This window comes from Sus scrofa, chromosome 8 (assembly GCF_000003025.6).
Source record: "Sus scrofa isolate TJ Tabasco breed Duroc chromosome 8, Sscrofa11.1, whole genome shotgun sequence".
Classification (NCBI taxonomy): Eukaryota; Metazoa; Chordata; class Mammalia; order Artiodactyla; family Suidae; genus Sus; species Sus scrofa.
Window position 1 is genome coordinate 99,207,493 of NC_010450.4, and position 23,128 is coordinate 99,230,620.

At 35.5% G+C, this 23,128-nt stretch overlaps 1 protein-coding gene across 1 annotated transcript in view; it reads right to left on the reverse strand.

Moving 5' to 3' along the window:
- Positions 1-23,128, reverse strand: part of FAT4 (FAT atypical cadherin 4) — a 170,165-nt gene that overhangs the window by 65,526 nt on the left and 81,511 nt on the right. The window contains 5 exon segments of the mRNA XM_021101611.1: positions 10,783-10,957; positions 11,559-12,481; positions 18,999-19,349; positions 21,037-21,066; positions 21,069-21,297. Coding sequence (XP_020957270.1) covers positions 10,783-10,957; positions 11,559-12,481; positions 18,999-19,349; positions 21,037-21,066; positions 21,069-21,297 — 1,708 coding nt within the window.

Genomic DNA, 23,128 nt, shown 5'->3' on the forward strand with positions numbered 1-23,128 from the left:
CTCCCAAATTAAATGCAAACACACACACAGTCCAACTGACCCATTGTATGAGCATGCATTTGTATTTTGTGCATACAGTGTATGCTTAGCATAATATTTAACATTTGCTTTGCACTTTATAGAATTCCTGGATATGCATTTCTTGATTTGAAGAGAACAGCAATCCTTTGACTTCAAAATCATGAATGTTCTTATTTTACAACTATTTTAATGGTAGAGAACTAAAAGTTGTTTCTTTCCGTTTTTGCTGCAAAAACCAATGCTTTTTTTTTTTTTTTTTTTTCCCACTGTACAGCAAGGGGGTCAGTAATGCTTTTTGTTTATTTGTTTATTTGGTCTTTTTATGGCCACAGGTGCAGCATATGGAAGTTCCTAGGCTAGGGGTCAAATTGGAGCTGCAGCTGCCAGCCCACACCACAGCCACAACTACGTGGGATCCAAGCTTTGTCTACTACCTATACCACAGCTCGCGGCAACACTGGATCCTTAACCCAATGAGCAAGACCAGGGATCAAACCCTCATCCTCACAGATACTAGGCAGGTTCATTACCACTGAGCCATGACGGGAACTCCCCAATGCCCTTTTTAATATAAAAATAATACTTAATCCAAAGAGAAGAAATCTTGTAAACATGGTTTACATAAAACATAATACGGTAGACAAGCTAATATGTGGGAAATAGTGAACAATGGTTAAGAAATGGTCTCTTTGGAGTTCCTGTTGTGGCTCAGCAATAACGAACCTGACTAGTATCCATGATGATGTGGGTTTGATCCCTGGCCTCACTCGATGAGTTAAGGATCTGGTATTGCCATGAGCTGTGTGTAGGTTGCAGACGTGGCTCGGATCTGGTATTGCTATGGCACAGGCTGGCAGCTGTAGCTCCAACTCGACCCCTAGCCTGGAAACTTCCACAAGTGCAGCCCTTAAAAAAAAAAAAAAAAAAAAAAAAAGTCTCTTTGATCAGGTTCAGTGGCTTCAATCCTGTTTTCACCTCGTAGCAGCTGTAGGCTTAAGTCAAGTTGCCTACCTTCTAGAATACTGTTTTGTTTTTTGTTTTCCTTTAATTAAAATGTTGGAATCCAATTTATGAGGCTGTTGTGAGATTAAATGAGATAATATAGTACAAATTCTGGTACATATAAGCAGTCGGAATACACAGAATGAATATCCTCTGAAGTTGTATCTCTTCTCAAATGGTCCTTGAGGACTAAAGTTTTATATCTATCTACCTGACTTCTCCACTGGAGACCTAATGATATCTAAAATACAATATATCCAAAAAATAATCAATGGTAACACACTCTAAAAATCTTTTCTTTCCCCATCCCCAAATTTCTCAGACCAATATTCTAGGACTCATGCTTGATTTGTCTCTTTTCCTAATTTCCTACACCTCCAATACCATCATCAAATCCCATCCTTCAAAATGGAGAAACTATTTAATCTTTCACACCACATCCACAGTGTCTCCTAATTTCATCTTTCTCCAGGACAGTTGTCATGGCCTTTTCATCACCCTCTCTGTTCCCACTGTTGTTTTCACCACCGCCATAAAACCAGATCTCTTCTCTATAACACCAGATCTCTCCAAAAGCCTCCATCACTTCCATGACCAAAACTTTAATAACACTTTGCTTCACTCCGAATAAAATTAAAGCTCTTTACTCTGGCCTAAAAAGTTTATATGATCTAGTCTCTGCCCACTTCATCTTCCAAGATTCTTCCTTTCTCTCACTCTGGTCCAGCCATCCAGGCTCCCTTGCTATTCTTTGGATGTTTCCAACTTGACCCTCGACTCAGTGCTGTTTTATTTGCAAGCAACACTCCCTACCCAAAGCTTCACGTTCCGCTGTCCTGACAATCCTACCAAAAATAATACTTCCCATTCCTCACTTTCTAGCCACTTAACCTGCTTTATTTAACTTCATTGCATTTCATATAACTCCTGGCCTCTGTATTATATTTTGTCTGTCTTTCTGACTAGACTGAAACTTCTATGAGGACAGAGACTGTCAGTTTTTCACTACTGTATCTCCAGTTCCTAGAACTCCATAAATATTTTCTGACAAAGTAATGTCAAGCTGCTCGTTACCCATTAACATAGCCCATAGAAGTATGTGAATCTCACAGATTCTAATCATAATTCACTTATAAGGTCTATTAAGTTGCCAGTCATAGTTTGGCTTTAATAAATGCAAAAGGACAACTAGCAGGGATAATTGGCAATATTATCATCTTCTACCTGTAATGCCTAATGAATTTTTTTATATTTTCTCCTACTTAGAAATTTAATTTGAAATAAATTAGGCATTTTAACAATGCCTAAGTTTAACCTTATTTTCAAATGGTCTATATTGAAATTACTGATTCCAGTAGATTTGACTTCACTTAAAATATTTTGAAACATCATATGGAAAAAGAAAAATAACAGTAGAATGTTTTATTCATTAGAGTACAATGACTAGCATATTAGAAGAAAAGCCTACTTAAAATTCCATTTTGGAAATCTATGTTTTGCAGAGTATCATCAGATCCTGATTTTTAAATATGGTAAAAGTGATTAAGAACTCAGTTTAAAGGCAGAAATCCTGGATATTATAGTTCTTGACTCTGCTACTCTCTGGGTCTGCAAACTCTGGCAAATGGACTGATTATTCCAGGTCTCAGTTCTTTTATCTCAAAAATAAAGGAAATGGATTGGCTTATTTCCAAGAAGTCCTCGGTCTATAAAATTATCATTTTAAGTCAGATATTCCTAACATCGAATTTTTTTCATATAGAGTTCTCTTTTAAAATCCTTCTGTATTACCCACTATGTTATAACTGTAACATCCCCCTTTGTCACATCATCTTGCTTTACTGCCTCCCTGTATAAGAATTCAGTTTCTTGCAAGAGCAGTAGCAGATTTTAATGGTTCAGAGACTGAATTTACCAGTGAGGGCAGAAGGTTAAAAAAATTCTAAAAGTCCTGGAAAATTACATGGATAGATGCATATCTATTGGAATAGCTTATCTAAACACTAGAATCTTCATAACAAAACTCAAAACAAGCAAAACTTTCCATACTACATTTATGTGAAGGATCATAGGTCTTTATTATTAAGCTATGTGAAATACCACATGTGTGATATACTTTTTGTAGCTTAAAAGGTGTTGGGTATTTGGGAGATATGTAGAACGCTCACTATTTTTTTTTTCCTTTTTTCTTTTTTTTTTTTCCTTCATGCTCTGCAAAGCCCAGGATATAAAAGATTGCCAAATGATGAAACTTTTCAAAAGTGCAGTTTCTATTTATGCAGATTTTGTGTTGGTGAACCAAATTAAGAAAGGGTAGGCAGCAAAGCACAAAGTAGGGAGAAGACCTACCTAGACACATCTCTAAGATTACAGAATTGAATAAGAGCCAGAAGGTTTGGGGGGGAGTCATGAGAATATAGCTCAAGCAGTATTTTAAGCATTTGAAACTGAATTAAAGCCATAAAATGCTTCAGTGGGTCCTTACATATGACTGCAATTTATCACATCACGCTAAACACCATGGAGCCTTAAACCTTTGAGCTGCTTTTCAAAGCAGGGGTCAATTTGAATGACCACAATCAATGTAGCAAAAACTTCTGGAATTTCAGCTATGAGTTAAAAAAGATGGGCACTTTTTCTTTTGGTGGGTCCTTTGAAAAATCTGCAAATAACAAATGCATAACCATAAACTACATAGAAGTATGGTAAATAAATATGAAATAATAGTTGCATATTAAAATAACAGGATGATTAATTGATAATTATCATTTTTCCACTCACTAAATCATTCATTCATTCAATAAATATGTATTAGACACCTACTATGTTACAGATTCTGTTCTGGATGTTTTTGAAAATTCACTTTGAACAAGACTTAAGAAGATTACATTCTATTGGAAGGATGACAGCTATGAATGTGGTAAACAAACCATATATCATCATACATCTTATGCTATATATAAGCATATAATTTTAGATAGCAATTAGTGTTAAGAAGAAATCACAACAAGGCAAAGTGATAGAGACACTGGAGGGAGGGGAAGTGGGACCATTAGATTGATGGTCAGATATGCCCTCTCTGAGAAGTTCATATCTTACTTACATGAAATGACAAAATGACCAAGACATGAATGTGCAATCTCCTCGTCCTGGTTAAAAAATAGAAAAACAGGGAGTTCCCTTCGTGGCTCAGTGGTTAATGAACCCAGTTAGGATCCATGAAGATGTAGGTTCCATCCCTGGCCTCACTCAGTGGGTTAAGGATCTGGCATTGCCATGCACTGTGGTGTAGGTCACAGATGCAGCTCAGATCCCGTGTTGCTATGGCTCTGGCATAGGCCGGCAGCTACAGCTCCAATTTGACCCCTAGCCTGGGAACCACCATATGCCATAGGTGCGGTCCTAAAAAGACAAAAGACAAAAACAAACAAAAAACAAACAAACAAAAAAACCACCAAAACGCTCCTGCATTGGCCAATTTCAACTTGACCACTGTGAAGATACTGAACGCAGACTTGAGAGGTGACAATGGCCAGCACATGATAAAGGCAGCAGTGGATGGTGACAGAAAGGGCCAGATAGGTGGATGGAGGCCAGATCATTTAATGTCATGTGGTCAATGGTAAGAAACATAGTCTTTATTCTTGGAAATCACTGAGAGATTTTTCTTTTTTTTTTTATGGCAGTTAGGAAAGTTAGGCAGTTAGGAAACTATCACTTTACCCTGGTTTAGGCTAACGGGTGGTGGTGGAAATGAAGAAAAGTGTATAAATTCAGGACATTTTGGGGGGCAGAGCCTACTTGTCAATGGACTTGTTTAATGTGGAGTACAGGGAAAAAAGAATGATGAGTGGTAACAGTGTTTGCCTTTGGTGATTATGAAACTGGGGACAGAAAATAATTTATGGAGATTAGGGTGGATAACAGTCAAAAATTTTTATTTGGCATTACTGAGCTTAAGATGTCCAGCCAGTATGCTGACCAATATTAATAGCTAAAATAAGTCATTTCCTTATTTATTCCTGCCAATAAGTTTTCACGTAGGGATTAGAATTTTCGTTCTATAGATAAGAACACAAAAGTGATTTGTTTGAGGTCACATGGCTAGACGATGGCAGAAGTGGAATTTGAACTTCTTTTTAACTATAAGGCATGCATTTACCGTTAGGATATAGTTCCTTTTTGTAATTTAATTCTCAGGATTAATTTTTGAAAGTATATTTCTCTTAGTTCCCTGATAATTCTCTGCTACTTACTATTTTTAAACCATATTGTTACTTATTGCACTTATGAGAAAATGGTAAGAGAAATTTTTGTAAGGAAGGGTATTTAGGAATAGAAATTCCAAACCATGTAAAAGACATTAACTGCTTTAGGGCCAGCTACCCTCTTAAAGGGAACTCTTGGGCTTCAAGACCCCTTCAAGGAGATTAAATGCTGGGTCTAGGACTAACACAAGAACTGCCAGACCCTTATGATCAACCCACCCATCTCACTGTAATGCCCCTGCCCCCACCTTGAGCAACCTAACCTACTCCCCCCTACTCCCTACTAGGAAAGGTATGTGGCCCACTCCTCACCCTGCCTCTACAGGGGTAATATACACACTTATAGGTACAGCATCAAGGGACTCTCCAGGGAATTTCCCCATAACCTGTCCCACATGCAAATGAGGTATCCTGCCCAAGACCACTCAGAAGATTGGATATGCCCCACACAGAGACCAATCAACACTCAGTCCTTACACACACACAGTGGGCTGGGATGAGAAGAATCAGGTTCCCATTCAGGTCCATAGCATGGGGCTATAACGGCAACCCAATTGTAAAGTGGGGCCAGTCCCTACTCCCAGGGCAGCTGGCTCTCCCTCTGAAAGTGTACTTTCACTTTAATAAACTTGCTATAACATTTTTTCTTTAAGAGCTCATTCAGGCATTTAACACGCACACCTTTTCAATTCTTTGTTGTGGTGTAGGTGGAAACCTAGCGAGCTACACAGCCCTATCAGAACCACATAGTACTGGGTTCTTTGCCGTTACCTACATGATTAGGTGAAGCCTCAACCTCCCAGGAGTTTCCAGAAGAAATAACAATGAGTAAGACAGAATGAAGGCAGAATATCCATACTTTTCATTATATTAGTCAAATCAAATATCATCTTTAATTGAGTTGTAGTCTCAACTCATTAAATTAATCTTTAGTGAGTAAATCCTATGGAAAAAAATAAGATAGAACTCTTATACGCTGTTCTGGTTTTGTTATTTAACACTAATATGCAGTCCCACACACATACCATAGCATGGTTATAGCTCATTTTAAGTAGTAGACAGGAGGAGTTAGAGAGTTTCCAGATGTGCTTCTCTATAGTCATGCTGTCAGTAAATAAAAATATGATGATAGTGGAATGCTAATATTTTCTCCAAAAAAATAGTCAAAGATTTAGAGGTTTGCTGATAAAAAAAAGCTGCTGCTTCAATTGCTGCCATATTGCCAAAAGTTGACCCATCTTTGGGCTGCCATCAGGTAAGCATTTTAAGAGAGCAAAGGAAAAGTGATTTGTGAGCTAAGGAGTAAAACTGTCAATTTTTTTCTCATTTAGAACACTTTGATATTTTCCTGGTTCTTAGAACACTGCAAATTTAGAATAACATGGCATCTGGGACCTAAAAGCTGCCATCTTTTTCTGAATTTTCTCATATCATCTACCAATTTGACTTTTAAATCATAGCAGTGAATATGTATTTAAAATCCTGTGTCAGAGACTTCATTCCTTGGAATAAAGGATTAAGCTGCAGATTCTGAAGCCTGATATCTAAAACTCTCACATTCTTCCATAAAAGTGGATATTGATGATACCAGAAGTATACAAAGGAATTCAATAGAAAATTAGGGTCACACATGAGCTTTAATAATTTCAAGAGTATCTGGTCCTATCACAATTTCTGATAGCTTTATATGTAATCTGTATTAAATGACCTTCAGACACCCAATTGAATAATTCTACCCCAGTGGCCTCATAAACACCAGTCCATTTCAGGGCAACCCCCCCAAAAGCATACATAAAAAAATCTGTGCTTTAGGCAAATTTCAAGTAATTCTCTAAATTTCAAGACTGCCAAAAGACTGTGACCAAGGCACCAGTGTCCCTGAATCACATTTACACTTCTCACTATGCTCCGTATTTAAGGCCCTAAATGATAAACTTCCCAATACTTTCAGTTTACTGAATTTTTTACTGAATTTTCACTCTCTATAACTCGTAACTCTTCCATCTCAATACAGTGTAGCATATACATATTTGGCCTTCACATTTTTCATTTTATAGCAATAGTCATTCATAGAAATTAGAGTTGCACTTCCATTATTTGTCCTTGTATTAAGAATTCTGGATCCCCGCTTTTCCCTAGGATCAAGAACACACACAGTTCAGCTCCTTGGAACTAGGACTTGATTCGTGCACAGGATTCACATTTAGATCAATGTTCTATTTAATTTCCTCCTTGGGAAAGTTTCCCCTAATATACTAGTTCACCCATATGTATTAGCAAAGAATAATTTTAACTCTATCGCTTCAAGTCTTCTTTCCCTCTCTTCCTCCCTCCCTCCCTCCTATCCTTCTTCTCTCTTTCCTTTCATTCTTTTTTTCCTAATGAAATGTCCTTCTTGTGTTGTAATATTGATAGAGAAACAGCATTGCAAATGGTGGTTAAATTTGCTGACTAGCACACAAAATCCTCCTTAACTATAGGTGGCCAAACTATAATTTTTTTTAAATGGTTAAGTACTTGCTATGCAATATATTCTTTGGAAATTTGAAAAAAAAATCTGATACAATAACAATTCTTAATGTAGTAATGTATAAAATGAAAAAAATAGCTGCAATTTTCAAAACCTTTTTTTAAAAAACCAATTCCTACATTTTCTAAAAAGAATTATTATGTAGTAAGGATCAGTCAAATATTTCTAAGAGTTTTTAAATGTGTAAAGTGCATGGATCACAGTTCTTATTAAAGTCATTACATACACTATGTCTTAGGCATATTTAGTAATTTAACATATGTTGTATCATTTAAACCTTGTAATAAACTACTTTGGAATTACCATTTTCCCCATTTTCCTGAGAAAGGTACTGAGATTGAGAGATGATCCATTTGACTGAATCAGAAAGAAAATTATGACAGACCCAGAATTCAAATCAAGATCAATTCAAATTCAAAAAATTTACCACTATCTTATACAGACTATTATTGACTTTAGTTTGGAAATAAATATATTTTTCAAATTTTACTTTATCTCTACACTAAAACCTTTAGTATACATTGAACTCAGTAGTCAGATCTGCTAGGGTCTGAATCCTACTCTGCTACTTGGTTTGTAATCCTAGGCAAATTATTTAACTACTCTGAGTTTGGGTTTACTGTAAGTAAAGTAGAAATAAATATACCTGTCTTTGAGATAATAAAGAAAAGGAATATGCAGAAGGGGGTTAATATCTGTAAAATCCAGCAAACTGCATGACTCAAATTACCACATATCAAAAAACAACCATTCCCTTCTCCTTCACAGTATCTACCCCCTCCTCCCCGCCGTGCAACAAGTTTTATAGGGACTGATGCCTTAGCGACCTAGTACTAGTTTCTCCTCTCCTCCTTCACCTCCACAAAGGCTCTGTTTTTGTGCATTCCTAGCACTGACTGCACATTTAAGGTAACTGAAGAGGAAAGTATTTTCATAATGAAACTTTTGTTCTGAATATCTGACTTTCTACCAGTTTCTACTCTATTTCATTCTCTCTTCTATCCAGGTGACTCTAGAAATACTGGGTTTTTTTTGAGCAATGTGGTAATGACTGCATTTTTCACATGAAAATGCTTACCCAGGAGTTCCCGTCGTGGCACAGTGGTTAACGAATCCGACAAGGAACCATGAGGTTGCGGGTTCGGTCCCTGCCCTTGCTCAGTGGGTTAACGATCCAGCGTTGCTGTGAGCTGTGGTGTAGGTTGCAGACGTGGCTCGGATCCCGTGTTGCTGTGGCTCTGGTGTAGGCCAGTGACTACAGCTCTGATTCAACCCCTAGCCTGGAAATCTCCATATGCCGTGGGAGCGGCCCAAGAAATAGCAAAAAGACAAAAAGACAAAAAAAAAAAAAAAAAAAAAAAAAGAAGAAAATGCTTACCCAGTGACCAAGAAGCACAATACTGCCTACACACATAATGAAACATGTTTCAGATCAATTTCAGTTTTATCTGGTTACCACACTATGTTCTCTTCATCATTCCTTGGGACTTTACAGTTTGCATGAAACGTAACATGTCATTCATACACATTAAAAACACAGAAAATAGTATTTCCTTTCATAAAGCAATAGTCTCTGATGATTATACTCCAAATGTAAGTGAGAAATAATATCTAAACACAGCCACCTCGATTAATAAGCAGTAACACAATCATCTGAATACTTAACATAAATGTATAATTACTCTTGATCTTAAAATCTTTTATATGAGATGTGGTAACATGAAATTGTATACTTGGAAACTGGTCATGTATAACAAGAATATCAATACATTATATTCATCAAAAACATTTCAACCATAGTAAAACAGCTCATTTGAAAATACAGAATTATTCTTCTATAGCAGTACTCACACATCTACATGAATATACATATACAAAACATTTCAGCCCTTTGAGGTTCCAGCAAGTCTGCCTTGGCCTAAAATAATTTCAATTTTAAAAAAAAATATAGCAACGTCACTAAATTCCTTAATACTTAAAATACTAAGTGATGACAATTTTTATAGGTGTTGCATAAGGACAATGTTTCATAATTTTCTGATACTTTAAGAAATCAATGATTCATTCATTCATTTATTCAACAAATATTTAAGCAATACCAGCTTTCTTCAAGGCATAAAGGTTCTTTTTTTTGTGTGGCCACACCTACAGCATTTGGAATTTCACTGGCCAGGGACGGAATATGTGCCACAGCAGCAACCCAAAGCACTGCAGTGTCAGCACCAGATCCTTAACCTGCTGTGCCACAAGGGAACCCCAAAGATTCTTTAACACATTTGTAGTTATTTCAACTTTGAATTTGAAGTATTTGATACTTATGAATAGAGTCAATATATGCAAAACAAAGTAGTGGCAAAAGGTAATACCACTTTTTTGAATAGATTGCACTTTACGCTACTTGCAATACAATTTCATGTAATTACTATTTCCAAACACAAAAAGCTAATGTATTTGCTTTTCTTTCTTTCTATAGTAATCCATTACACTGCTACCTCAGTGAGAACCCCAGGCTCTCATTCATACTCCTTTTGGAGCTGTAGAGGTTCATCAAATGCTTGTTAAAGCTACTTACAGTTTTGCAGAACCTAAGGACTAAAGAAGTAGAACTCTGGACCCACTTTCCTGCCTCCATGACCAGTTAGAACCATCTGGATGTTTTCAAAGCAAAAGTACCTGAAATGGCTGAGGCTCAAGTAGTAGCCAGGTCCTAGGGCAGACTCTCAGGCAAGACATGTTGTCTTCCAGGAATAAAGCTTTGTTTGTAAGGTGCTTAAGCCCTTCCTTACTACTTACATACAAATTTCATACAGCAATATATGTTCCATAAATGATATAGATCCAACTGGAGTTCCAAGAATTAGATTTCAACAAATATTTACTATAATGGTAGACAAAAATACTTTCATTTGCACATATTATGAAGAAGTGTTTCTCAGCTGACGGAGGTTATTACAGACTTACCTGAATCTGTAGCTGTGATTGACAAGACAAAATGCTCCTTGGTTTCACGATCCAAACTCTGTGTTACTCGAAGTTCCCCACTAGCTGAGAGAGTAAACGCACTGTCTTCATTAGCACCAGATAGCACATATGAGAGTTTGCTGTTAGAACCTTGATCATCATCTCTTGCCACCACCTATAGGAGAGAATAATGCATGCCACAGATGTGAATAAAACTAATAAAACGTACACCATGAGATAAAATGTATCATTAAAAATAATGAGGTGCCAATATTAGAAGGTTTCAAAGACATGTTTGTAAGTTTCAAGCGGAAAATCAAAATGATACAGAGTACTATGTAAAACTAGGCATAAAATCAATACATTGTGTTTTTGGAAGGCTTGACAGAAATTGTAAGAGCAGTTTCATCCAAGTAGTTTGATTTGTAAAGAGGGAAGGGAGAACAGTTTTGAAATTTTTACATCATTTTATTTTCTTACTATTTGCAGATATTACTAATATAGTGAAAGAAAATTCAAAAATACACAAATACATCAATGCATTCATCATGAGTAAACATAAAAGAATGTAACTGAAATGCAATATTTAATCTACAAGGAAATCAATAGCTCTCTAGGTGTAATTTTCATAAACCTGTCCTTTTCAAGATCTGCTATATCTGCAAGTAAACATTTATTGATGAGAATGAGGAAGAGGGTAGGGGAAGCACAAATATTATAATTAAATTAGAGGTCCCATAATGAACACAGTATTTGTTTTATTTAAATATACTGACCTGAAGAATTGTTCTGGGTAGTGTCCCTAAATTTTCAGGGACATGTACGGAGTATGGAGATAGCTCAAATATGGGAACAAAATCATTAATGTCTAGTAGAACAATGCTGACCGTGGAGGTATCAGTCCTGGGGGTGCTGCCCCGATCTGTTGCCTGAACAGTTAGAAGGTAAGTAGGGGTCTTCTCTCTGTCCAAACGCTTAGCCACTGTGATGGTACCTGTGACAGAGTCAATCCGAAATTCCTGATTGGCATTGCCATCAACAATGCCATAGCGAACCTGTCCATTTGTACCTTCATCTCCATCTGCTGCGGATACTTGTACTATATCTGTTCCAGTAAGTGTGTTTTCATTAATCTCCACTTTATACACGGCCTGTGCAAAAACAGGGTTGTTATCATTGATGTCAAGTACCATAACTATAACCTCTGTGGATGAAGAGAGAGATGGTTGACCTTTGTCTGTAGCCACCACTGTTAGAGTATAATTAGAAACCTCTTCTCTGTCCAGTTCTCCAGTGAGTCTCACTTCCCCATCAATGGTCCCAATACTGAATTTGTTTCCTGAAGGGTTCAGTAGAGTGTACTCAATATAGCTGTTTGGGCCGCTGTCTGGGTCGGTTGCTTGTGCTTTGAAAACAATGGTATCAATAGGTGTGTTTTCTGGAATGTATGTCAATTTAGGGGAAAGGAATGTTGGTGGGTTATCATTCACATCCAACAAAATAATGGAGACTTGAGCCGTGCTGGTGAATCTGGAGGCTGGAAGCTGTGGCAGGTCATGCACCTGAACAACCAGATTGTAGAAGGACTGACTTTCCCGGTCCAAAGCTTTTAGGACTTTCAGCACACCCTTCTTGTCCACAGTAAACTGCCCAAGGCTGTCACCAGAAGCGATGCTATAAGCCAGTTGGGAGTTGATGCCTGAAATGGAAGGGAAGACATTAAATGTTCTTAAATATGTGCTGACTGCAAAATAAACTGCACCAAAAATTTAATGATATGAAAGTGCATATCTGATATACAATGCCTCCAAACACACCTTATGGGTGACTTAGCCACAGTTAATCTTCTTTGTAAGTAATGTATAACCCATAATTCTTTTCTTGTTAACTTTTGACCTGAAAAGATGTTTACAATCTGGTGAACAAATGATCTATATACTGCTTGCTATTTACTAGGGTGTTGAAATGCTAAATTACCAAAGTAAAGAGGAAAAAAATATTCCTGAGAGCGGATATTTTTCTATACATTCCTTATTTCTGTCACATAATTCCTGAGAGTTCAGCATTAACAGTGCCACACTCTATACTACTAGCCAAACAGTTATAACTTTCATAATTTATTGAGGCCGACACCAATTTTCGGAGAAGGGTAATAAAATTTTCTGATGGATGGCATTAGTCATGGATGCTTTAGGTCTACTTTTACATTTCTTGTCAGAACCAATAAATACTTTTTAATTCTTATTAAGCATCTGGCTAATGGCCTTTGAGAAAATAATTCTCTTTCAAATTTTATTATGTATATTTACTGTGTTTTAAAAGTATTTTTTGAAGGAAATGTTGGTAGTAAAAGTATATGTAAAAGGCTGCAAGGATAAAGGTTCACATTGTTATGGGCTTTTTTTTAGATACAATTATTTTCTATTTTCCCCAGGATCATGTGTCATATTTTGATTTTTAAAAATCATATGTAAATCCTCATTTCAGAAAATAATCACAGTTTCTTCTAACAGAGATGATGTAAAGAATGGATCAGCTATTATTTTAGTAAATGATTTAAAGGTAAATAATAGAAAAGAATGCAAACAGAGGGAAAAATCATATTTCCTGCCCCAGAATAGCCTTTTCTTTACTGGTCCATGATGTCCTATGTACTTTTATATTATATCGTAAAGATGTTGGGCAATCTAGGATATGATAAATTTTCTAGGAAACATATTATGTATCTAGATAATCCATCTTTAGTAAAGATGTTATACTCTGAGATTTCATGCTAGGGAGATCTATTGAGTTATAAAGGCTACTTGCAAACAGCTCCCATATTTCTGAAGTTAATTTTAACTATTCTGATGTCAGAAATATTGTCCACTCTTTGTCAAAAGTCTTCCCTAAAATTTGGTCATGCTTTTCCTCTTTTTTTTTTTGGAAAAAAACTTGGAAAACTACTTTCTCAGAATTCTGTGAATACCTAAGTTAGCTTTTGTCTTTTTTGAAACTAAGTTCCTTATAAAGGCAAGTTTTAACTGAGTAATAGATTTTCTTTTCTACCAGGTTGAAACTGCTTTTTCTTCTTTTTTTAATGCTAAAATTGTTATATTCCTGTGATTTGATAGTCTCTTATCTAATGTCCTTTGTCTATATGTTGACACAGAGAAAAATATTTATGGAGATAACTTTCAGACACTGGCTTATACATAAACATGTCTAGAATAAACAAGGATTGAGCAGATCTTTGAAAAGGTAGGGTTTTCTCCTCATTAAGAGTTGTGGCTTTTAATCTCTGTAGTTTATATAAGATTGTCCATAAGAGAACAAAGCAGAGGTTATAAAGTTCAAAATACTTAGGACTCAGAGGATCAGGGAAAATATGAATAAATAAAGCTAATGGAGGCCACAAGTCAATTCACCAGCAAGAGATAAAGAGAATTTTAAGATCTAGATAGAACATGGTCAACACCCTACTTTAACTCTTTGACTTAAAATTCCACAGGCTTGGGGAAGAAGAATTCCATCAACTGATTCCAAAAAAAAAAAAAAAAAAAAAGTTCCATCAACTGCAGTATATGTATATATTAGTAGAAAGCAATTTTATTTTAAAGAAATATATATTTGGCTGTGCCCATGGCACTTGGAAGTTCCAATGGCAACACTGGATCCTTAACCTGCTGTGTCCCAAGAGAACACCTAATGTATTTTTAAATGGAATTACTCTCTAAGGAAATTTTTTGCAATTTCCTATGGGCTAACTCCATCAGTAAATATTTAATTCCTACTCTTTGGAGCCACAAATTTAGACACAGCTATTGTTAAGAAAATGTTATGAAGATATCTGGATGAAAATAACACCAATAAGCAAAGACATAAAATTTAGTTCTTTGTAAGTATATAAAATCTTTCATGGCCAAGATCAAAAGAAATAAGAAATACTGACAAAATTTTACATGGCTACAAAGTTATGGCCTAGCATATCCACATAAATCAACTGGAATGCAGGCAATTAAATCAAGGCTCTGAACACCCTTGGTCCACTGTATATGCTACTTCCTAGAGTAAGTGATGAACTTGCAGAGGCAAAAGGAGAACATGATACCGAAATTTTGTAGCCCTGTTGTAAACAGCAGAATAGCCTCTTTTTAAGGGATAAAGTTTGGTGGGGTAGGTAGGTAAAGAAATAATAAATATTAACTTTAACTAGAATTATGAAGAAAGTTTTGATTTTATATTCTAAATCATGACAAATATAAAATATTAAGTAGTATCCTTAAAATTGAACTGTTGAGAACAATCATTATCTTTGAGAAAATAAACACAGAAATATAACTGCGTTTGCACAAATATTGCCACACCATCTAAGAAACAGCTCTTATCTCAGGAAATGAAACCTTACTGCTGCAATTACAGGCCTTGAAAGCCATCTATACTGACTTTACAGTAAAGAAAAGGACTTTTCATTCTTGTCAAGTATAAGTGATTTGGAGCATGTGCTCTACATATGGAAAATACATGTAGACACATTGAAACTCAAAATTCTCCCAGAACCTTTGTACTATCCTGAAAAATAGAGAACTCAGGCTATTTTTTCTCTCTTATTAGCTCCCAATATCCCAATCATGATTCAGTAAATATATTAACATTCTATAATTTATTCATAACTATAGGGACTTGAATTTAATGGGCTTTTGGGGCCCACCAGATCTTTAAACTTAAAGAGGTCCAAATTTCTAACCATTTGTGTTCAATGTTCTGAAAGTGGTTTAGTTACAGAATTCTTTCTGGCAGTGTGTGTGTAGTTGTGTTGGACTTTTTGGGTTTTTTTGTGGGTTTTTTTTAGTTGTTTTTTATTTCAATCTTGAGAATAATTTAGTTCCAAGAAATATAGCACATAACCATAGGTATGTAGCTCTATTACAAAATGTATACATTTATTCATAATCAATAAATGTTGTCTAATTATTTCTATGATGAACTAGTTAGTATTTGTCAACTTATCACACAGCTGGAACTCTTTCAAGTATCATTCATTTTTATGAAGCAGTTCCAACAAAGTCATTAGGTCACTGGAACATGAAACCCATTCACAGGTCAAGTGATCTGCATTGTGTACCAAGCATATATCAATAAATTTATTCAGCAATAATTACAATTAATTTATTCTCAAAGAACTCTACAACTTCCCAATATTTTAAGACTATACAAATTTATTTCTAGAATATAATAACAAAATAATTATCAGGGCTGGAATATTTCCATGCAACTTCAATTTATAACTGTTTGCCTCAAAGGTAATACTTTCCTAACTGCATACATGAAAGCCTTGAGATCTATACATATGCTACTTATTTTCTTAATGCAGCAAAATATTTGCTTTATTCTTATTAAATGATTTTGTAATCTATAATTTTAGGTTAAACCTAGAGAATCAATATAACTAGCAGAAAATGTTAACTTTATTTTCATATAAAATGCCGTCATTTAAGATGACAATATTATCTTATCTGAAAACTCTTTATCAGAGATTGAAATGAATTTGTTAATTTAAAAAATGTCTAGAGAATTGCTGTTGTGGCTCAGTGGGCTATGAACGCAACTAGAATGCGAGTTTGATCCTTGGTCTCGCTCAGTAGGTTAAGGATTTGTCATTGCTGTGAGCTGTGGGGTAGGTTGCTTGGATCTGGCATAGGCTAGTAGCTAGCTGTAGCTCCAGTTAGACCCCTCGCCTGGGAACTTTTATATGCCACGAGTGTGGCCCTAAAAAGCAAAAAAAAAAAAAAAAGTCTAAATAAGAGTTCCCACTGTGGTACAGCAGGTTAAGGATACGGTGTTGTCTCTGTAGATGCGCTGCTTGCTGCTGAGGCATAGGTTCGGCCCAGTGCAGTGGGCTAAGGATCCTGCATTGCCCCAGCTATGACATAGGTCAGAGCTACAGGTTGGATTTGATGCTTGGCTTTGGATTTTCCATATGCTGTGGGTGCAGCAAAAAAAAAAAAGTTCTAAATAATAACTTTATGAAATACATTGAGAACTATTTCATGCAACTGAATTGGCAATTTTAAACAAAGAGGTTACTCTTGTACAGTCTTATCATTATCCTTGAATTTAGAGAGAATGGAAACTATGTCCTATATTTTAGGTCAAGGTACAGGAAATTACACTGATAAAAGTATTCAAAACTAAAACAATGGAAAAATGTAGCTTGAATTTTTTACCCAACACAATTAAAGGAAAAAAAATCCATAAAAACTAACAAAGTCAATGGTTAATACATTTCTGTGCTTATGTGTTTATAGAATATTCTGGCGTGTTTCACAAAGAAAGGTTCTTATTTGTTATTTTCCCAGTTCCCTACCTTTTAAGGTGTGAGAATACGTGAAATTTATTCTAGAGCTTCATGCAATCCTATGCTACAATGGGCTCTCTAATGCTTAATAAGTAAGTCACAAAGAAACCTGGCAGTCAATTCTTCACTTCTTCACTTCAACTTCAGACAAGTTGGGGCTGGACAAACTAAAAAATATTCGTTTCTAAGGATCAAGTAAATTAAGTTTATAATAAGAGAGAAATCAACATCCAAAATAAAGATTAACCTCAAGTTTGTATAGATGTCTAACTGGAGCCAATCACAGAGCTGGGCTGATGTACATGAAATAGACGATACAATGTTCTTAGGCCAGGATTGGGTACACACAAGGTACAGGTGGCCCATCATATTTGCTGGTTCCATATCCATGGATTTAATCAACCAATATGGATCAAAAATATTTGGGAAAAAGATTCCAGAAAGTTCCAAAGGCAAAACTTGAATTTTCTGTGCACTAGCAACTAATTACATAGCATTTTTATTTTGTTAGGTATTACAAGTAATCTAGAGATTATTTAAAGGACATGGGAATATTTGTGTGAGTTATCTATAAATAATACATCATTTTATATAAGGAGCTTGAGCATTTTGGATATTGGTATCAATACGTGTCCTGGAATCAATCCCCTGCAGATGGTGAGGAACGACTATACTTAATGAATGTCAATTATTGTTCTTAATATGATTAACAATTTGTAGTACTAGTATTACAGCACTTCTATTTTAGGTATATTTATGTTTGTGATATTAACTGTGCTTAAATAAAAGGGGAAATACTTCAAAATGCACTTAATGAATTCGAAAGGAAACATTTCCAACTTTGTGAACTGAAAGGTATATAAAACACTGTGCTTTTTGCCTCTGTCTTTCTAAGTGGCAATTATAGATACTCCTGAAAGGAAACTAAGTATAGAGAAGAATGTTGAGATATAATGGTATTCTGAGATTACATAAATCATTTAAGTCAGCAAGAACCAGGAAATTCTAAATTAAGGTTGATGTGTCCATGTCACAAGGCATATCCTTGAGCTAGAGACCTATTTCCTCCTCAAATACTGCCCCTTGTTTTCTCAACTGAATGAATGTTTAGCTCCATCCAATGGAAGGGAAAACAAAGTATTAACTTTCCAAACAGTTTAAAGACTCTGTACTGCTAATATAGCCTTATCTATAAGGCTATATTATTCGATACGTGTATTTACAAAATAGATCTTAGAAGAACGACTAAGAGAGTCATATTTAAAAATAAAGCTTGTCAAGTGCATTTGCAATAAATAAAAGTCGAACACTGTAAAGTCTAGATTTAATGTAGAATCTCAACTGGAATATACAGCAGATTATATAGCAATAAATTAAAGAGATCTGAGACTGTCTTTTGAGTCAAAGACTGAAAGCTTGCTAAAATAATAGGAGAGTTTTTCATCAGAAATGTAGAACTCTTCATGCATTCTTAAGTATTTTTTGAGACTGGTTTTCTTTTTGCATTCAAATTTTATCCTTTTTATGTCAAGAGAGTATATGTAAGCAAATATTTTATTTATCTGACAAAAACCTTCCAAAAAGCTGTTTTATGATTTTTGCATTACTAAACTGCCATACTGTTACACATTTAGTGAGAAAAAAGAAAGATCAAGTTTATAAGATGATAACAATGCATTCAGTATAACTGATATAAATAAGAGCTTAGCTAATAAAGTGCTTAAATTTTAAATCCTCTATAATTAAATTATAAATCTATTCCTCAACTTTGGGCCTATATAACAATGAAATTTTGTGACAGCTGCACACAGTAAATAAGTATGATATAAATCTGATGACATTTTTAATAAGGTTTAAGTATATAAAATGAAGTACATACCATCATCTGCATCTGTAACATTAAACACAAGAACAGTAGATCCTAGAGGTAGATTCTCCATTAAAGATGTGCTATATGAATTCAAGCTGAAAATAGGAGGGTTATCATTTACATCTAGTATATTGAAATAAACCCTGACAGTAGTAAATTGTCCCCCACCATCTTCGGCTCGAACAGTGAGGATATAATATTGCTGTGCTTCATAATCTAGTATTCGAGTCAAATTAAAGACCCCAGTAACTGGATTCAGGAAAAATATGCCATCTTCATCATCTTCATTCACAATATATGTAATTTCTCCATTCACACCGGAGTCATCATCTGTAGCTAAAATAGCTGCCACCAAAGAACCTATTAAAAAGAATAAATTAATAGTCCAAAATTAATGGCACAGGGTATTGCTGAGAGAATATATATGACACAATAATTTACTTGTACAGCAAAATATTTTGACTAGAGAATCACTATGAAAATATAAGACAATTTTCTATAGATTTATTTTTTATGTATTATAAAGGTTTTTGAAACATTTTTATTGGAGTAGAGTTGATTTACAGTGTTGTGTTAGTTTCAGGTGTGTAGAAAAGTGATTTAGTTATACCTATATGTGTATCCATTCTTTTTCAGACTCTTTTCCCTATAGGTTATAATAGAATACTGAGTAGATTTCCCTGTGCTATAAGTAGGTCCTTGTTGGTTATCTATTTTATATATAGTAGTATGTATATGTTAATCTTATACAGATTTTTAACCCCCACCACGTTTCCCCTTTGGTAAACATAAGTTTGTTTTTGAATTCTAAGTCTATTTCTATTTTTTGTACGTAAGTTCATTTGTATCATTGTTTATTAGATCCCACATGTAAGTGATATCATATATTTGACTTTCTCTAGATTTCTACATTAATACTGATACCAACATTCCCAAATAGTAACAATATGTGGAGTGTATTTGATATATAGTAGATCTTATGTTTCAATGTAAATGTTCTCGGGAATGAATATTACTTCTGACATTATTTTTCTACCCATTCATAAACATACTGATGAATTCAGTGAACATATATTGGGGCCCATCACAAATGTCAGGAACTGGGGATTCCAAGAAAAAATACAGACTCATGCTGAGGGGATACCACTTGACAGCTCACATGACCATTGCTGGAATTAAGGTGAGAAATAAATGTGATGGGAATTTCATGAAAGATATGCACAACTCATCTTGCCGAACAGGCTGCACAGAGAAGTAGGCGTCTATAAATGGTTTATTCCTTTGTCAAGTGAGTTTCTAAAACACATATCTTATTATAAAAACTCATTCCAAATTGTAATTCAGAATAAAATTTCGGTTTTAGGTAATAATTTCCAATAGTGCATGTGAAACACACCCACGCCAGAAACATGGATATTGAGTACTTCAACTCAAAAGACACAATAATATATTCAAGGAATCAAGGTAATAATTCAGGATTCCTATTCTATCAAAATTTATTGAGCACCTGATAATCCTCAAGCCCCATGTTAGCAAATTGATATATGCTTTCTAAATTAACTTTTACCCTAATTCTAACAAGAACTATTGTTTGCATATACAGAAGAGGAACTAAAGCTAAGAGAAATGAATTCATTGCCCTGATTCACACAGCTAGTAAGTGTTAGAACCAGTATTCACAGGTTTTCATGTGTTTTTCTTCACTTTTTCTATATACAGCAGACATTAGACATTTTTTAAGTGGAAAACAGTATCAAAACTGTGGTTACCAGAAAAATTAACAATGCAGGTCACAAATACTTTCAAAAAAAGAAATACCCATAATTAGTAATTAGATGAATAGGCAACCCCATTTACTCTCGAAAGTCTAGAAATGTGCTTGGGAATTGCAGCAAAGATGGTTAATTAAAATATATTTAACAATCCAGTAATTATACCTAGTAGCATATGGTAAAAACCAGTCACTATTTAAGAGCAGCCAAAACATAGTCTGTAATTATAGTCAAGGTTAACCCTTGCAAAATATACTTAAGGGCATGCCACCTACCTGGAGTGGTGTCTTCTGGGATGTCAAAGAATACACAGGCCTGGAGAACTTGGGCATGTGGTCATTCACATCACTGACAGTGATATTTATTCTCATATCTGAGGACTGAAGACCATCATCTGCACGAACCAGCAAGGAATATTTGGAACGGCGTTCTCTATCCAACCTCTTGGTAGCTATCAGATCTCCAGATTCAGGGTCAATGCGAAAACTGTCATCAGCTCCACTAATGATCGTGTATGTGACAAGAGCATTCACACCCTAGGAAAAAAGATCAGCATGTGAACTGCTAGAGGTAGAACAGTGAGAATACCACTCCTTTTGCGGAATATGTATTTGACAAAGTGAGGCTGGGGCTTAATTTCATGATACTGTGAGGCAAAAGGTCACAATCCAGTGTAGTATTTTACATAGTCTTTCACCATTGGCTCCATTAAAGAGCACAACACATCTCGACCTTCAGTAATTAACTACACACACACACACACACACACACACACACACACACACATATGAATTCTTAAAATATACACATGGAAAGGAGTAAAACTCTCACTGTGGAAAATACCCATGATCTGAATACTATTAACCACATAACCAGAGGTTTACTAAAGGCTTGCTCTGTGCCAGGCACAGTGACAGCACTGTGTATGCATTATCTTGCCTCAGTCCACAGCTGTGTGAGATACTCTTTCTCAGATGAAGACACAGGGTTCTGAGATGCCAGTTAACATATGCAGAGTCACACCATAAGTGTGAGTATGGATTTCAAACCCCAGTCTGCCAGACTCTGAGCTCATGTTCCTTCTGATTCAGCATGAAAAGGTAATTAAATGATGCAAGTAGGGGTTTGCAATAAGCATTGCAAGAACCAAGAAGAGAGAGGGGTTACTTTGAACAATTTGGTTGTGTGGGGAGTTTTAATGTAGAACAAAGAAGAAAATCAAGCTATAAAATATCAGGTTATAGGTATACACGTTGGGGAATCTCCATTGTAACACACATTGAAGTCCATGCCAAGAAACCACTGATCTTGTTTTAATTGAAAACAATCTTTTAAGGCTCTTGATTGAGTAGAATGAGCTAGAGGAAAGGCTAAAGAAGGGAGAGAGTAAGTAGAGTTTGGCCCCAAGAAACTGGGCCTTCATTTCCTCAAGGTGAAACTCTACACTGTCACTATTATTTGCTGGTTTCAAGTCCCCACTCTGTGAAATGAAATCAGGGGTGCATTCTTGTGTTCTCTCAGATCTCTGAGCTGAAGCACTCAAAATGTGAGCTATGAATGAGGAATTTGGCAGAAGGAATGGAAAGGTTGAGAAAAATAGAACATTAACTAAGTGTTTATTAAGTGCTAAGCACTGTTCTGAGCACATCACTCATGGGCACTAATGATTTAATACTTCAAGGCAATCCAGTTGAGTAAGTACTATTATTATCCACATTTTGAAGATAAAGAAACTGAGACAAAGAAATCTGAACCCTAGCTAGCTTGCTTGAGAAGTGAGACTCTCAATAATTCTGTACCCAACAAAATACATAGGATGGAGGAGTAATCTGATGGGCTATTGGGTACAGAAATAACAGTAACAATATCTCTCATTTGTTCAGCTTGCACTCTCAGTTCTTTCTCTTAACAACTCTAAGTGATGGGCATAAAAGTGAAAGAGAAGGAAGAAATTTTAATTTCAAATTATTTGGGCTGGGAATTAAAATACTCTTGTGAAGACATCTTAGAATAGACTCTGCTTCGATGCAGGAGAAATTATGCAGTGACATTTTACAATTTTATGTACGGTACATTAAGAGAGTGAATGATAGCTTCATAGAAATGGTTATGTGGCAACGGTTATAACCATAGAAATGGTTGCGTGGTCAGAGATTTGAGAAGGGGTTTGATCTGAAGGTCATGGTTGAAGTCCTGAGATTTGTTAAGGATTTTATTAGAAAAGATAGAGAAAGGAAATGTTGTATAAAGACTGAATGTGGACATTTAGATGGTGGGAAGAAGGGGTGGGTGCAGGGGCAAGGACCAAGGGTAAAAGAGGAGGAGAGACCTAGGAGACCCAGTGGAGAGCCTGCCACAGAGTTAAAG